The sequence below is a fragment of the Bos indicus x Bos taurus genome, chromosome 8 (assembly GCF_003369695.1).
Source record: "Bos indicus x Bos taurus breed Angus x Brahman F1 hybrid chromosome 8, Bos_hybrid_MaternalHap_v2.0, whole genome shotgun sequence".
Taxonomy (NCBI): Eukaryota; Metazoa; Chordata; class Mammalia; order Artiodactyla; family Bovidae; genus Bos; species Bos indicus x Bos taurus.
The window spans coordinates 57,275,940-57,293,460 of NC_040083.1; the positions used below are offsets into that span (position 1 = coordinate 57,275,940).

General features: G+C 43.0%; 1 protein-coding gene across 9 annotated transcripts in view; it reads right to left on the reverse strand.

Moving 5' to 3' along the window:
* Positions 1–8,084: 8,084 nt before the first annotated feature.
* TLE1 (TLE family member 1, transcriptional corepressor) overlaps positions 8,085–17,521 on the reverse strand; it is a 92,929-nt gene continuing 83,492 nt past the window's right edge. For all 9 annotated transcript variants that reach the window (XM_027549539.1, XM_027549535.1, XM_027549544.1 and 6 more), the window contains 6 exons: positions 17,034–17,283; positions 15,074–15,321; positions 11,521–11,668; positions 9,773–9,923; positions 8,818–8,894; positions 8,085–8,674 (listed from right to left, as the gene is read on the reverse strand). In XM_027549539.1, coding sequence (XP_027405340.1) covers positions 8,567–8,674; positions 8,818–8,894; positions 9,773–9,923; positions 11,521–11,668; positions 15,074–15,321; positions 17,034–17,283 — 982 coding nt within the window. In that variant the 3' untranslated portion in view covers positions 8,085–8,566. The remainder of the gene's footprint in view (positions 8,675–8,817; positions 8,895–9,772; positions 9,924–11,520; positions 11,669–15,073; positions 15,322–17,033; positions 17,284–17,521) is intronic.

The window sequence follows — 17,521 nt, forward strand, 5'->3', positions numbered from 1 at the left end:
AAAATACCTACTGTTTTACTTGTCAATTATACCTCGAGCTGAAAACGAAAAACTGAGCACCAGGTTCCAAAACCACTTGGGCAAGGAGGTTAAACTGTAGAATTAAGACAATGGGCTTTGGAATCTGACTGCCTGGGTTAAATCTTACTCTGCCAACAATTAGCTGTGTGATCTCAAGTTGGTTATTGAATCTCAGTTTCTTCACTGGTTAAATGAGTATGAAACCAGTAACTAGTTCATTGGACTTCCGTGAAAATTCAGTGAGATAATACAAAATATTCAACTGTCCTTGGCACATAGAAAACACTCAACAAATTGCTCACCATTATTAATCATCTATATTATAGTTGACATAATTGACATAAAAACGATAATGTATTATTTCTAGGTGGTATTTTATTTTTATTTTTTATTTTCTTCTTTGTACCTTGCCCTATTTTCCAAGTCAGAGATGTAGGATACTCTCATGAATAAAAAACTTTTTTCTGAGAAAACATCTGGCCCAGTGCCTGGCACATGGATGTTCTTCCAAATGCTTGCTGGAATGGTACCCACTGGCTACCCTCGCCAGCTAATGTCAAATGAGTAATTCACATCCAAGACTGCCGCAAGCTGCCTGCCCATCCTACTGTGGGTCTCCTTAGGGCAAAGCCTCTCCCACATCCTGCTCCATTACCACCAGTAGATTCTTCTCCAGCGCCTCCTAATGGAATAATTTCACCTTAGTCAGCCCAGTGACCACCTTGCCACATGCTGAGGTCACCTATTCAATAAATACTGCTGATTCACTGAATCTAGTATGATAATTTGAAGAATGAAGACATTTGATAAAGTCAGCAGCTTATTGTCCTACATATAGTAAGTATTCCAGTTTTCAAAGAATGATTTCTAACTCTTAATTATGCATCACCACTTCCATCAAACACTGTGTACATTCTCAAGGCTTCTTCTACTATATGAGGTCATCATGGTAGGTTTTCCAAGCCTTACAACACTCACACAATTCACATTGAAAAATGGGTAAGTTGTTAAAAAAAAAAAACTTTAAGGGCTCAATTTTGGTTTAGACCTATTATAATAGTCAACTTCAAAAGTTAGTTTTGGGAACAGAGACTAATGAAACAGCAACTTCACCACAGTATGTCTACATTTTATGCCATTTTGCTTTTAATTCTCAGCCCAAAGTTAAAAATACAGCATTATGAGAGAATATGAATATACTCCAATAGTTGATAGCTCTCTAGATAAACACTGACAGCTCTATTGTAAAGATTATTAATCTAGATTCAGTTCAGTTCAGCCACTCAGTCATGTCCGGCTCTTTGCGACCGCATGAATTGCAGCACGCCAGGCCTCCCTGTCCATCACCAACTCCCGGAGTTCACTCAAACTCATGTCCATCGACTTGGTGATGCCATCCAGCCATCTCATCCTCTGTTGTCCCGTTCTCCTCCTCCCTCCAATTCCTCCCAGCATCAGAGTCTTTTCCAATGAGTTAACTCTTTGCATCAGGTGGCCAAAGTACTGGAGTTTCAGCTTTAGCATCAGTTCTTCCAAAGAACACCCAGGGCTGATCTCCTTTAGAATGGACTGGTTGGATCTCCTTGCAGTCCAAGGGACTCCCAAGAGTCTTCTCCAACACCACAGTTCAAAGGCATCAATTCTTCAGCGCTCAGCTTTCTTCACAGTCCAACTCTCACATAAATACATGACCACAGGAAAAACCATAGCCTTGACTAGATGGACCTTTGTTGGCAAAATAATGTCTCTGCTTTTGAATATGCTATCTAGGTTGGTCATAACTTTCCTTCCAAGGAGTAAGCGTCTTTTAATTTCATGGTTGCAATCACCATCTACAGTGATTCTGGAGCCCAAAAAATAAAGTCTGACACTGTTTCCCCATCTATTTCCCATGAAGTAATGGGACCAGATGCCATGATCTCGTTTTCTGAATGTTGAGCTTTTAAGCCAAGTTTTTCACTCTCCTCTTTCATTTTCATCAAGAGGCTTTTTAGTTCCTCTTCACTTTCTGCCATGAGGGTGGTGTCATCTGCATATCTGAGGTTATTGATATTTCTCCCAGTAATCTTGATTCCAGCTTGTGCTTCTTCCAGCCCAGCGTTTCTCATTATGTACTCTGCATAAGTTAAATAAGCAGGGTGACAATATACAGCCTTGACGTACTCCTTTTCCTATTTGGAACCAGTCTGTTGTTCCATGTCCAGTTCTAACTGTTGCTTCCTAGCCTGCATACAGGTTTCTCAAGAGGCAGGTCAGGTGGTCTCGTATTCCCATCTCTTTCAGAATTTTCCACAGTTTATTGTGATCCACACAGTCAAAGGCTTTGGCATAGTCAATAAAGCAGAAATAGATGTTTTTCTGGAACTTTCTTGCTTTTTCCATCATCCAGCGGATGTTGGCAATTTGATCTCTGGTTCTTCTGCCTTTTCTAAAACCAGCTTGAACATCAGGAATTCACGGTTCACGTGTTGCTGAAGCCTGGCTTGGAGAATTTTGAGCATTACTTTACTAGCATGTGAGATGAGTGCAATTGTGCAGTAGTTTGAGCATTCTTTGCCATTGCCTTTCTTTGGGACTGGAATGAAAATGACCTTTTCCAGTCCTGTGGCCACTGCTGAGTTTTCCAAATTTGCTGGCATATTGAGCGCAGCAGTTGCACAGCATCATCTTTCAGGATTTGAAATAGCTCAACTGGAATTCCATCACCTCCACTAGCTTTGTTCATAGTGATGCTTTCTAAGGCTCACTTGACTTCACATTCCAGGATGTCTGGCTCTAGGTCAGTGATCACACCATTGTGATTATCTTGGTCATGAAGATCTTTTTTGTGTAGTTTTTGTGCATTCTTGCCACCTCTTCTTCATATCTTCTGCTTCTGTTAGGTCCATACTATTTCTGTCCTTTATCGAGCCCATCTTTGCATGAAATGTTCCTTTGGTATCTCTAATTTTCTTGAAGAGATCTCTAGTCTTTCCCATTCTGTTGTTTTCCTCTATTTCTTTGCATTGATTGCTGAGGAAATCTTTCTTATCTCTCTTTGCTTTTCTTTGGAACTCTGCGTTCAGATGCTTATATCTTTCCTTTTCTCCTTTGCTTTTCTCTTCTCTTCTATTCACAGCTGTTTGTAAGGCCTCCCCAGACAGCCATTTTGCTTTTTTGCATTTCTTTTCCATGGGGATGGTCTTGATCCCTGTCTCCTGTACAATGTCACGAACCTCCGTCCATAGTTCATCAGACACTCTATCAGATCTAGTCCCTTAAATCTATTTCTCACTTCCACTGTATAATCATAAGGGATTTGATTTAGGTCATACCTGAATGGTCTAGTGGTTTCCCCTACTTTCTTCAATTTCAGTCTGAATTTGGCAATAAGGAGTTCATGATCTGAGCCACAGTCAGCTCCTGGTCTTGTTTTTGCGAACTCTATAGAGCTTCTCCACCTTTGGCTGCAATGAATATAATCAGTCTTATTTCAGTGTTGACCATCTGGTGATTTCCATGTGTAGAGTCTTCTCGTGTTGTTGGAAGAGGGTGTTTGTTATGACCAGTGCGTTCTCTTGGCAAAACTCTATTAGCCTTTGCCCTGCTTCATTCTGTATTCCAAGGCCCAATTTGCCTGTTACCCCAGGTGTTTCTTGACTTCCTACTTTTGCATTCCAGTCCCCTTTAATGAAAAATACATCTTTTTTGGGTGTTAGGTCTAAAAGGTCTTGTAGGTCTTCATAGGACCGTTCAACTTCAGCTTCTTCAGCGTTACTGGTTGGGGTATACACTTGGATTACTGTGATATTGAATGGTTTGCCTTGGGAATGAACACAGATCATTCTGTCATTTTTGAGATTGCATCCAAGTACTGCATTTCAGACTCTTTCGTTGACCATGATGGCTACTCCATTTCTTCTAAGGGATTCCTACCCACAGTAGTAGATATAATGGTCATCTGAGTTAAATTCACCCATTCCAGTCCATTTCAGTTCACTGATTCCTAGAATGTCAATGTTCACTCTTGCCATCTCCTGTTTGACCAATTCCAATTTGCCTTGATTCATGGACCTAACATTCCAGGTTCCTATGCAATATTGCTTTACAGCATCAGACCTTGCTTCTATCACCAGTCACATCCACAACTGCGTATTGTTTTTGCTTTGGCTCATCCCTTCATTCTTTCTGGAGTTATTTCTCCACTGTTCTCCAGTAGCATGTTGGGCACCTACCGACCTGGGGAGTTCCCCTTTCAGCATCCTATCATTTTGCCTTTTCATACCTTTCATGGGGTTCTCAAGGCAAGAATACTGAAGTGGTTTGCCAGTCCCTTCTCCAGTGGATCACATTCTGTCAGTTATGTGTAATTATTCTAGATTAGCTCTGCTCAAAGTGTGGTCTCCAGACCAGCAGCCTCAAGACCAACTAGAACTTGTCATAAATGCTGATTCTCAGGTCCTACCCTGACCTAGTGAATCAAAAACTCTGAGACTGGGGCCCAGAAATCTGAATTTTAACTAGTCCTCTAGTGATTCTGATGCAGACTAAAGTTTGAAAACAATGTGTCTAAAAACAGGAATCCAACTAACACCAAACCATATAACTCTTTAAGTACTAGGACAACTATATAGCCAGAGAAGCCTTGGCTATCTGGAGAGTAAGTTTCCTGGGGCAGAAAATGCGCCTCACACAAGCTTCATCTTGCTCAGGGAAGCCTGAAACTGTGGTGATTTGATGATTTCATTGCCAAAGGAAGAGTACAGAGAAGACATCCTTGAGAAACAAACAAGCCATGATCTACAGCAGTGGAAAGTATGAAATATCCTTCCTCATGCTCAAGCTGATGGCAGAGGCAACAGTCCCTTGATGGAATTAAACAGCATGCTGAAATTAAGAATTTGATCCCCTCTGTCTGATTTGCTGGGAAACTTTTGGGAAAGTCACTACCTCATTGTGCCATTAGCAAAACTGCAATTTTTAAAATCCCTGTATGAATGCTTTGGAGCCAGCTGCTACTTACCAGTCATGAACTCTTCAAAGAATCTTCAAAGATGGAAAAATCTCTCAGGACTTCCCTGGTGATCCAGTGGCTAAGACTCCATGCTTCCAATGCAGGGGTCACGCATTTGATCCCTGGCCAGGGAAGTTCCATATGCCATGCAGCCAAGAAAAAAAGAAAGTCCCATCTCTTAGGCCACTGTGAGGATTTTTACAATTTATAAAACAGTTCCCTATCATCTGTCAAATAACAGAAACTTTGAAATTTTTAATTATCATATTGATGAAATATTTTGTTATTATGAAATAAGTAGTACTAGAAACATCTGGTAATGAAAAAGGTATTACAAAACCAATCTTACTAGGCCTTCAATTATTATCCAGCAAACTTCAATGCCATGAAAGAGAACATGACAGAAACCTACATTCAAGGTTAAGACTGTGAGTGATAGAAAAAAAAAAAAAGATTAAATAAATATTAAATAAAACCTATTAAAAAGAATAGGGAAAACAATCATTTGCTTAAATTTAGTCATAAATCCTGGTGGCTCAGACAGTAAAGAATCTGCCTGCAGTGTGGGAGACTGAGACAAACAGTGTGGGTTTGATCCCTCGGTCAGGAAGATCCCCTGGAGTAGGAAATGGCTACTCACTCCAGTATTCTTGCCTGGAGAATTTCATGGACAGAGCAGCCTGGTGGGCTACAGTCCATGGGGTTGCAAGGAGTCAGACATGAGTGAGCAACTAACACTTTCACTTTCATACACCTATATACACCAGAGAAATGTGCAAGTTGTAAATATTTCAAATGAAATGAAAAGGAAATTTGGAGAGCTTGGAAATATCACAGGCCACTTTATGAAACTCAAAAGAATAAGCCTGAATTTGGTTCTATCTCCCATGAGGTCAGGAGGACACAGCTTCCCTGAACCTTGGTTACTTCTATAGGGATAATGACAATCATCTCTTGATATTTTTATATGCAAACCTGCTTGCATGGCTCTCTAGATGGATCTGAATCTGTTGAATCCTAATTCACAATCCATTTTTCAAAGCAAGAGGTACATAACCATTTGGCTTACCCAGATTTTAACAATCACATGATTCCATGTTTCCTGGGGAAAAGGGGTGGGGTCTCCTAACTTTATAGTTGGGGAGCAAATCTCCCACTCATAGATGGTGCTCCCAGTCATGCTTCACACACCAGATTCTGATCTTCAAGACCCTGAGATATAGGCATGACTATTTTATCATTCCCATTTTGCGAGTGGAGAAACAATCAACTGGGCAGTCCCCCAAGATTCCGAACCTTGAACAGAGGGATGAGCTCTACAGAACACCTCTTCTGGGACCAGACTAGAGTCTCAACCAAAAGCAAATGGAAGTGGTTTCATCAAATTGAAGATAATTGATGAACTGATAAAGATCTAGACCCTCAGAAAATCCCATGAGAGAAAGAATATTGGGAGCTTGGGAAACCATAAAGCATGAAGGGAGAAAATGCACTAACAGAAAATGGGACTATTTCCTTAACCCAGAATCCCTCCAAATATATTCTCCCTTCTCCATGGGTACCCACTGCACAGGAAGAGACCATAACCCCCAGACTCCCCCGTGTCTAGGTCTCCACCAATGGATTGGTAATGGAAATGACAGAGAAATTCCTAGTCACCTGCCTGGGAGGACACCCTTCCCCTGGACTCCCACTCTTTCCCTCTGGGAAGGAGGACTCCAGTCCCTCTGAAGGCTGGGACTAGAGACCACGGGAGTAACTGTGGATGCCCAGAGCTGACTAATGGCCTGGGTCTCTGGGTCATAAGTGGGTAAGACACAAACCCTTTGTGGTCTCAGAGCCACTGTATTGTTGGGTGCTGTTATAGCAACTTAACCTCTACTCTACTATTACAGAAAACAGGGAAGGTGAGGCAGGAAGGAGAGAGACCAGAAAAGGTAAACAGTATGTTATGAACCCATCAGAGTCTGTAGTATAGAAACCTACTTCATTATACAGGGAAGGGATGAGAGAGAAATCAGCTTCAGTAATTAGGCCTTTGCCATCCACTTAATGAGAAGAGAAAATATTTAACAAACTGTACATAAACACTATTTTGGCAAAAAGTAAACAAAATACTGTTAAGTATATAAAAACAAAATGGTCTGGATAACAAATAAAAAATATTAAGACAAATTGCCAACAATTTGCTGGATCATAAGAAAATAAGGACATTATAAAATTCCTTAGGTGCTATTTTTAAACAGCCAGAAAACCTGGCTTGAAATTATTAACCATGATTTTTTAAAATATAGCAGTAAATAATAGGTATATAAAGAATGAGCCATGTGGCCTTTTCAGGAGGAATCATGCATGGCAACTTATTAAAAGCCCAGGGTTACAGGTTCCATCTAATCAAATTAGTAGAAGCTTGTCCACGAAGATAAAGACCAGACTAATGACAGGCAGGAAGGGCTGCAGCTGTAGGGAAAGCCTTAATGAGAAGGATGGAGCAAAGTGCTGGGTGTGGTTGGCTTAAGTCAATTAATATAATAGATCAAATAAGTATTAATGAGATAAAACCAGCGGGCACCTCACCTTTCTTCTACAGTTTAATGAACTCCACACCTTTGTGGATATCATCAGTCTTAGCACTAAACCCAAGTCACCTTCATTTCTTGAAATGTAAAGCCTGTAAAGGGAGACTATAGATTTGAAAGTGCCAGGCTTTCCTATAAAAAAAGAGTATTCTGTCTCCCAGTGAATCACCAAGAAAAAGTAAAGTTTTAATTGACAACCTCGAATCACAAGAGTATCCAAACAAAAGAATGAATCTTGGCTTAAGTCATGTTATGTTAGCTTCCCAAATAAAATCATCATTAATAAACCTTTGGTTACTTATTATTCTTCCTCTTGACTTCCTGATTAACTCAGAAGAGGTAATTAGGTCCTAGTGCAGCAGGAGTCTGTGACCAAATATATTTATAAAACGAGAAGCGCATTTTAAAACTTCCTGTACAAATTTCTGAACTTTGCTTATAGAACCCACACCAATGATTAAAAACAATAATGGAGGAGAAGGAAAAACCACTTATTGGTACTAAAGCCTTTACTGTAATAAACCAAATATATTTACAATTTATACAAATGTTTAACCTTCAACAAAAATACAAAAAAAACATTTCACAAGATGCAAAACCAGGAAACAAGTTCATTGGAGACACCACTGATCTACCAAGGACAGATAGGAGGGAAACCACAAGGAACAGAAAGGTAATCTCGGCAGACCTCACAGAAAGAAAAGGATGAACTCTGCCTGGGCCGGCAGGCTCTGTTCCTGGAGCCTCCAACCCTCACCCCTCTGTCCACGTTGCCTCGGTGCTCCATTTGGTCTAGGTAGATAGGTGACCTTCTCTTGATGTGCTCGTTGCCTCCTCTTTGTAGACGCAAAGTAGTTTTGTGTCAAGGTTTGGAAACAGGTTTTTGTGTTTTTAAAGTTATGACTTTTCTATTTCTACAAATTCAAAACATTTTGGCCCAATTCAACTATAAACATTAAACCACATAATGTTTTCAGTAGATGACTTCATAGACTGTAGCCTTCTTGTCCCCTGAGCCAGTGACAATGTATTTGTCATCCACAGAGATGTCACAGCTGAGCACAGATGAGGACTCTTTGGACTGGAAGAGAAAACAATGGACGTGTGTTTGGTGTGGAATAGAGATGCTCCAGGCCCTGTCCCTCCAAGGCACCTTCACTTCCAGCATCATCAGGAACACTGTAGTCCAACTGTTGCCATTCTGGGTGAGGAGCACTGACTTACCTGGAATATACTAGCTCCATAGGGGGTCCTCCAAGCATTGAGGAGGTTATCTTTTCCAGTACTCACAAACCATTTACCTAGAATTAGCAAAGGAATAGGTAATAAGATCAAAATTCCTGGTATATATTAGCTACCTGAACTTAATCAAACTCAGAGCATTGTTTAATTATGAGCTATCATGCCCAAGGGTGTGACATAAGTAGAGAAGGCAGGTTTTAAATATGGGCTCCATTGTGAACCACCTGTGATCTTGGGTTTAATCAAAGCGGTGGCAGGGACCATTTCAGTCCCATTAGCCACTGGAAACATGACAAGTAGCTTTACACCCAGCACACAGTGGGTCCTCTGTCAATCAATGAAGTTGTTTTCTGTTAGTCTCCTTATGATAAATGGGACTAGAAAGGATTGAATGAGGAATCTAAGTTAAATGGCAGATAGTATATATGGCACATAGAATGTGGTCAGTATAATGTGATAGCTATTAATCCACCCTTCATCTCATGAATAAGTATTCCCCATGAACTTCTCTCATATTCCTCACTGCAGACTGTAATGGTCTGGGCGCCCCGAAATGCTCCCTTCTCTGACCATGGGCTCCTCATCCTGGTCAGTCTACAATGACCTGCCCCATTCTCCTACAAATTCCCACCCATCCCCCTCAGAGGGGTACCTAACTGCCCTCCACCCACACTTCTGATTCTCTTTACTAAAAACAAACATGCGTCAAAACCTTGTATTAGGCAATTTTATCGCCTGCTGACTTTTCTCAAATTAGGGAAACAGACTGAAACAGACATCACTATGCTCTGAGGGACAATTTTAAGACAATAGAATGATTGCATCCAGCTGCTCAGAGAACAACATTTTTTCCAGATATGATCTCCACTGTATTTTTTTAGAAGTATTTTCCATTTCAGCCACCGGCATCCTCCAGTTTCCTTTCAGCTGAACTCACCACAATAAGCGAATTTTAGGGACAGCACACAGCTCTCGTGGAGATGCAGCTGGTACTTGTCAGGTTTGTTCACGTGGAGGACTTCCACGTTGCTGCTCTCCATGCCCACAGCCAGCCACTCCCCAGTTGGGCAATACCCAAGGGAGAATATCTACAAGAAGCAGAGAGGCTCACTGAGTAGTTTGCCCATATAGACCTGGGAAGTGAACAGACAACAAAGGGGAAAACTAGCAAGAACAGGAGGATGTATTAAGTAAAGCGCAGGCTGTGGCCAAGTCTACAGGACAAGCAACCCAACCCAGATAAGTCAAGTGTTAAAGACCTTGAAGGAACAACTTGAGAGAAAGAAAAACAACACTTACTCCATGTGTGATAAAACCAAGAAGTAAATTCCCAGGAACTAATAAAGGTATTCATGTGTGTTGTCTGAAAGGGTTGTCTTTTATAGTTAGTGGTGGTGGTTTAGTCACTAAGTCATAACCAACTCTTGCGACCCCATGGACGATAGCCCTCCAGGTTTCTCTATTCATGGGATTTTTCAGGGAAGAATACTGGAGTGGGTTGCCATTTCCTCCTCCAGGGGATCTTAATGACCCAGGGATCAAACTCCATGTCTCCTGTACTGCACGTGGATTCTTGAAAGCCTGTCTTTTATAGATACTAACTGAAATACTTATGGATGAAATGATACAATGTCTGGGATTTACTTTAATAAACATAATCCAGTGTTTGGAGGCAGGGATGACAGATGAGAAGGGTTATGTGTTAGGAACTGAAGTTGGATGATGGGCATATGGAGTTTATCATATAATTCTCTGTGCTTTCATATATGCTTGAACATTCTCTGTTCTCATATATATTTGAAATTTTTCATAAGAATTTTTTTTTTTAAATAAAAAAATGTAGACGGAAAATAGAATCCTAACCATAACGGAAACAGGGCTGGAAGGGAACAGGGAAGACTATAAGGAACTCAACAAAATTTTGACAGGGACATGAAATTTAGTTGAACGTATAGTTGCTTTCCATTTCTGTCCTACTTTTCTGAGTCGAATTATTTTTATTACCAAAAAAAAAGTAAATAAGTCATGATAAAATAAAACAATTCCACCATCAGAAAACAGTTAACATGGCATGCACTGTCTTTCCCCAAACAGGCCTAGATTCAGACACTTGACATCTAAATAATCTCCCCAATGCACAATCAAAGTTGCCATTTTCCTATCATTTCAAAACTCCATAAATCTAGTCAGCCATGAGTCCAATTTCTAAGGGATGACTAATAAAACAGGCATCCACTGAGATACCACTGTATTTTTTAAGCTCCCTGATGTAAGTGAAATGAATTAACTTGTAGAGCTGTTGTGATTTTTCTCTACTCCTTGTGACATCCCTGCATATTTTTAAAGGTCTATTTATATGAGAATCAAATCATCTCTCACCCCTACATCAGATGGTGAGAAGATGGACAACACATCAGACCCTGTACTTTCTTCACGGCACAAATTCCTGCAATGAATTCACCGATAAACAAAACAACTAACAAGTCTTTACCTACAGCATTTTAAAAGCCAGTCTAAGTGTTTCAGGGTGATTTGGGGGGGGGGGGGGTGTGTGTGTGTGTGTGTGTGTACCTCAAATGAAAGTCTGGTCTGTTTGTCTAGCGTCCACTCTCCTGGGGGTGAGGGTGGGGGCAGGGTGCCACACACCGAGCACCGTGTGGGTCCCGGGGAGGGACGAGCACACACCTGGGAGGTGAAGTCGTGCTGCTGCAGCTGCCGCCCCTCGCGCAGGTCCCAGGACCGGACCGTGTTGTCCAAGCCGCCCGTCCAGAGCTTGGTGCCATCATTAGAAATGTCAATACAGCTGGCCCCGTCCGTGTGGCCCTGGAATTGCCTGATAAAACAAACCAGATTGAATAATGATTTCCTGCCAGAGCTCAAGGTAAACACTGTTGTGTTGTTAGTTTTGGACTCGCCGGGCATGTGTCATCTCCTCGGTGTCTGCTGATGTGCAAGATCAAACCAACCTTCTTCCCTCGAGGAGGAGAGGAAACGGCACCTGCAGATTTTCTTTTCCTTTTTTCATGATCCAAGTGCTGAAGAAATGGAATGCTGTTTTAGGTCACCACACAGGAGAAGTTAAATACACTCCAAGAGCTATTTTTACAAATCTGTCTGGAAGGTGAAATTCCTCCCAGGTCTGGAAAAGTGTTTAAGTGTGAAAAGAAGGGGGAAAAAAAAAGACAAACACACAGAATCCCAAGTGTATTCCTTACAAGCAGGCCTTGCCTCTAACCGCAAAGGCCTGTATCACCACACCACAGACTCGGGGCCCAGGAGCACACCCATTTCCATGAGTGAGTAGCACCGAGATGCCCTTCGTGCCAGCAAAGCATGAGCTCATGTATTGACTCAACCTCGCGTTCTCTATTAGAAAAAGCCCTGCATTAGGAAATCTGGACTCCCAGAGACAAATGGGCACGCCAGCCTCCTGACTCAAACGCACGGGCAGAGAGAGCTGATTGCTGACTGACCCCTGGGCATGGTCCTGCCTGGAATTCCAGCACAAGGCCTTTGTTCTCTTGAAGGGGAATCTCATGCCTCAGTCAATAAACACCACCAAAGACCCAGAGAACACATTTGTGGTTGCCAAGGATAGGATGGGGCGGAGGGAGAGGGATGGACTGGGAGTTTGGGGTTAGTAGATGCAAATTATTACGTTTAGAATGAATAAACAACAAGGTCATACTCTGCAGCACAGGGAACTTCATCCAATCTCCTGAGATAAACCATAATGGAAAAGAATATTAAAAAAAATGTATATATGTATCTAACTGAGTCATTCTGCTGTACAGCAGAAATTAGCACAACATTGTAAATCAACTATACTTAAACACACACACACACACACACACACACACATACAATGAATCACCACCAAGAATAACCAACCAACAGGGGTCTGCTGAGCACAGATGCTCTGCCAGGCCTCAAGTGGGGCTTGCTGAAGGGAGGGTGATGTAACCCACCACAGGGCTGATGGTGTGGGGGGTCATGGGCCTGGTTTTGCAGACCAAGAGGGAGCAGGCAGGGGAGTGACTGGAATAGGTGAGAGGTGTTCCAAGGCTCGATCACGATGGCAAACCAGGCAGAATCCATGAGAGAACTGCTTGGGAACTCAACACGCAGAGCAGAGTTTCCACTGCCTCTTCTTCCTGTTACCTTATTATTCCCACAGAGCTTCACACTTTAAAGCTGAGCTTGGAATGTAAAGGGCATGGAGGAGAGGATGTGAGCTCCACTGCTGCCCTGAATTCTGAGACAAGATACAAAGCAGTATTTCAAAAGTCTCTCTTCTGAAAACTACTCAGAACTTCCACCATGGTCTTCTCCCCCATGCACCCCAACTCTGTCCCTCAAAGTCCCAGCCTGCATCCAAGGTGTCCCCACTGGTCCCCCAGGCCTACTGTAGTCCTACCCCACCTTTCCAAAGTGCTGCTTTTCCATCTTCAAAAACCTTGTGAAACCCAAGGACCTCCTTTTCATTTCAGCCTCTGAATTCTTATCTCTGGAACTCATGAAATACCTGTACTCCTTGAGAACAACTGTTTCTCTGGGGACCTAAGCACATAGCTGGTGCTCATTTCTCCATCCCTCCATCCACCCATCTCAGCTCTGCACTAAGGCTCCTAGAAAGCAGCTTTTAGGGCTGTTCAGAACGTGCTGGGTCACAGACATACACAGATATTCAACAGACTCTGCACTGCCCTGTCACACAGGGTGGCCACCAGCTGCATGTGGCCAGTCCAAACAGAGAGATGTGTGAGGCATGACCCCATCATATCCAACAGGTACTTAAGCCCCAGGGGCTGGCACAGAGCAGGAGTTCAGAGCACACGAGAGGGCAGGGTGCCCAAACCCCTTTGCAGCGCCTCCATGATAACATCAGGATAAAGCACAAGTGACAGGGGTTAAACAGATGAATACTTGAAAAGCACTTCAAATGAATATTTTGAAAGTGTATTTATTAAGTTAAAAAAAAAAACAGAAAACAAAGAAAAAATAACTAACAATCACTAGGCTAGAAGTTTGAAGTGGCTGTTGGCTCTGGCTCCAGTTGTTCACTTTGCTCATTCTGAGCTGCCCAGAGTGACAAAAATAAAATAAAATAACTGCAGACTGTCACCCACATGCAGGGACAGAGCCTGGTGTGGTAAGACTTGGTAGATTTCTACAGAAAAGGCTGAAGAGTGAGCCGCTTTAATGAGTTCCATGCTCTCTTCCTTCCCTCCAGCCCGTGGCCTGGAAGCATGGAGGGAGTTCTGCTTAAGTAACCTATGAGTCTAAAAATGTACCACACGCAATGTTTCTAAGTGAAGATGAACTGTGACATGAAAGGGCAAAACATAGGCCCATTCTGCTTTAGATGTTTAATCACTGCTTCCTTTATTTATTTATTCATTTATTTTTTGGGTGAGTTGGGGGCTACTCCCTAGCTGTGGTGCATGGGCTTCTCATTGTGGTGACCTCTTGTTGCAGAGCACAGGATCGGTAGTTGCGGCGCATGGGCTTATTAGCTGCCCCATGGCGTGTGGGATCTTCCCAGACCAGGGATCGAACCCATGTTCCCTGCAATGGCAGTCAGATTCTTAACCACTGGACCACCAGGGAAGTCCGGTGCTTCCTTTTCAAAAGGCTTTTCTCTAACATCTCTGACATGAGCATCAACTTGGCCAGAGGGAGGGAGCTGGCCAGAGCCGAGGAGGGACACAAAGGTGGCAGATTCCAGGCAGCTAGGCTTGTTCCTGGGGGAAATGACCCCTGGACAGGGCTTATTTAGTTATTGAGAAACACTGCTACTTTAAAACCATTTTGTGGGTTAAATTCGTGGAATCTCTTCTAATGTTCTTTTGTTGATTTTCTGTTATCCTGTATCAGTTGGTTCCTGTTTGCACATATGAGGTTCCAGGCAAAGCCAAAAACATCTAGCGTTGAGGACCTTTTGTACCTCCATCTAATCCATGGTATTCTGCCCCTTGGCAAAGGCCAGGGATGTTTTTTAAACAAATCTGGCATGAAGAATAGGAACATTAAGGAGGTAAATACAAAGTCTGGGTGACACCCAAGCATGGCAGCAAGAGTGTAAGCCCCTGAGGGCAGCGACACGGTCCTGACACCCCGTTCCAAGCCTGGCCTGTGTGGGCTGAGAACTTGGGGGCAGGCAGAGAAGTAGGAGAAATGGGGGGAGGGGGCCTTTCTGACCCAAGGAGCCCCAACTTAGGAAACCACCCCCGCTCACCTCACCAGCGTCTGGTTGTGCAGGTCCCACACAGCAATGTTGCCATCGCTGCAGCACGAGAAGCAGACCTTGGAGTCCGGGCTGATGGCCAGGGCGTAGCAGGCGGGGGCCGAGGACGTCAGCTCTGCCTTGATGCGCGGGGTGGGAGCCGCCAGGTCCCAGATGGACAGGGTACTAGCTTCCCCTCCCACTATGAGAGTGCAGCCATCAGGGAGCAATTTGCAGGAACGGATGTAGTTATCCCTGTTCTGTGAAATAAACATAATTCAATTGTTATAATGCATGACCAAGCAGTAACAATGCTATGTTCTCTAACGGCTATCTTGGTTGTTGACTTAAAAAGTGGTATTTCACGGACACTAGCAAAGCAAGCAGTCTATAGTAAAGATCCGGGTCTGATGGCCACTGGCTCCTTCAGAGTAGTAAACAAAACAACCTCAAAGGACTGCTCAGTGCATGTGAAGGCTCACATATAACTCCCACCGCTGCCTAGTTTCCTGCTGAAGAGACGAAACTGAGACCATCAGTACATGGAAGGTGGGTATACATGTACTTCTCTATGAAAAAAACCACTTTTCAAAGCTAGTTTAGAAATCTTTGACCTCATTACCCTGTTATTTACTATTTGCAAAATGCAGACTTGCTGCCTGGGTTTTGGTTTTCATTACTCTTAAGTCTCTCTGCCTAAGGCTTGTACCGTGTCTTCATTAGCCAGATGTATCCTTGTCTGGGAATTTAACACAGCTGCTTTCTCCAGTTGTAACCTGGCTGCTGTCATATTTAAGCCTTTCAATCCAGAGGCCAAAGAAATCAACAAAAGAAGGCATCTATCTATCAAAACCAATACATTAGAAAGGAAGGTGAAACCTAAAATGACCCCCCTGCCTCTGCCACCACCAACAAAGAAGTAACCACATCCCCAACAGAAACAGCCAAAGTCTTTACTGTGCTTTAACCATGGCCTATTGTTCAAAGAGGAGAGAAACTGTAACCAGTGTGATTTCAAAAAAATGAGTGTTACAGAACTCTCCTACTACCACAGAATGTTAAGTTGTTTAAGTATGTTTCCTCATGTTTCATTAATAGATATATGTTTAAGTTATTTGATTACAAAAATAAATCAAGGACTATCCCAAAGATCCTTTTCATCTCAAAACCATAGTCTGTCTTCTTTTTGGAAACACCCTCTCCAGAATCCTTGCTGTGTGCCCTGCAGGCTGTGGGTCAAGGACCACAAGGTAGCCTATAGTCTGCCCAAGGCCAATGGTACGTGGTCTATGAATGGGTACTGTACATGGGTACTCTGTAAAGGACATGTCCCAACATGTTCTATGATCCCTAAAAATGCAACATGGTATTCTCTTACTGTGGGAGTGGGGGTGGGGAGGTGGCATAGGTGCTTGAAGGGAGCACTCCCTCCCACCCCACCACCCCCATTCTGCTGATGGCTGCCCTGATTTCGTGCAGTGTGATCTATTAACTCTTTCCTGAAGTTAAGGTCATAAAACTCAGCCAGATCTCCCTGAAAACACAGCCCCTGTTCAGAATGGTTCTATGTCATGTTATCAGATGTTTACTCTTCAATATTTATCCAAAGGCTGCAGGGAAATTAAAAGTGGAGTGGAGTACAGGGCTCAGAGTCCAGGCCTAGCTGCCCTCCATCCATTAAACGGGACACCCCCTTCTGAACACACATTCAAACAAGAACAGCTTCTGTAAACTACCGTTGAAATATTTTTTTAAGAGAAATCCATCAACTCTGGGATTTAACCACTGAAATAGCAACAAATGAAACCTTCACGCTGAGGGGAGAGGGTGGGGAGAGCTAAATGGCTAACACAGGAAACAGAATGGGCTTCCATTTCCTCATAATGGGAATAAAACCCAGGCCCCGACAGCGATTTCCTTATTGCGTCTCCAAGGGGAAATTACCCTGGTGCACCGGTTCCTTCTCACTCACCAGACAATCGAGCTGAGAGACGGGGCTCTTGTTGCCGGGGTGGCTGATGTCCCAGACCTTGACGCAGCCCTTCCCACCCGTGTACACGTGTCGCGTGGGGTTGCTGATGGTCACCGCACACACCACCTCTCCATGGCTCAGGGTGTTGATCTGGCGAGCGTGTCGGGGGATGCCAGGGCCGATGAGGGCATCTGGGGGGAAGGGGACGGGCTGCATCTGACCATCTGCGGTAACGTGGAAGGAGTATGCGCTTTTGGAGATGGGATGATTAGGGAGAAGAACATGAGAGAAGACAGAAAAAATATTTATCATAAAGCAATTAATCATTACCACAGTATACTTCTATGAAAAAGACAAAGGAAAGATTCTTGCTCTGCTTTCCTTTTGAAAGCAATAGAAGTTGAAGTGTTTATTGATGGAACAAATGAAATAAATAATAGCCAAAGTCTAGGGTTTAAAAAAATATATATATTGAATAAGATTTTAAA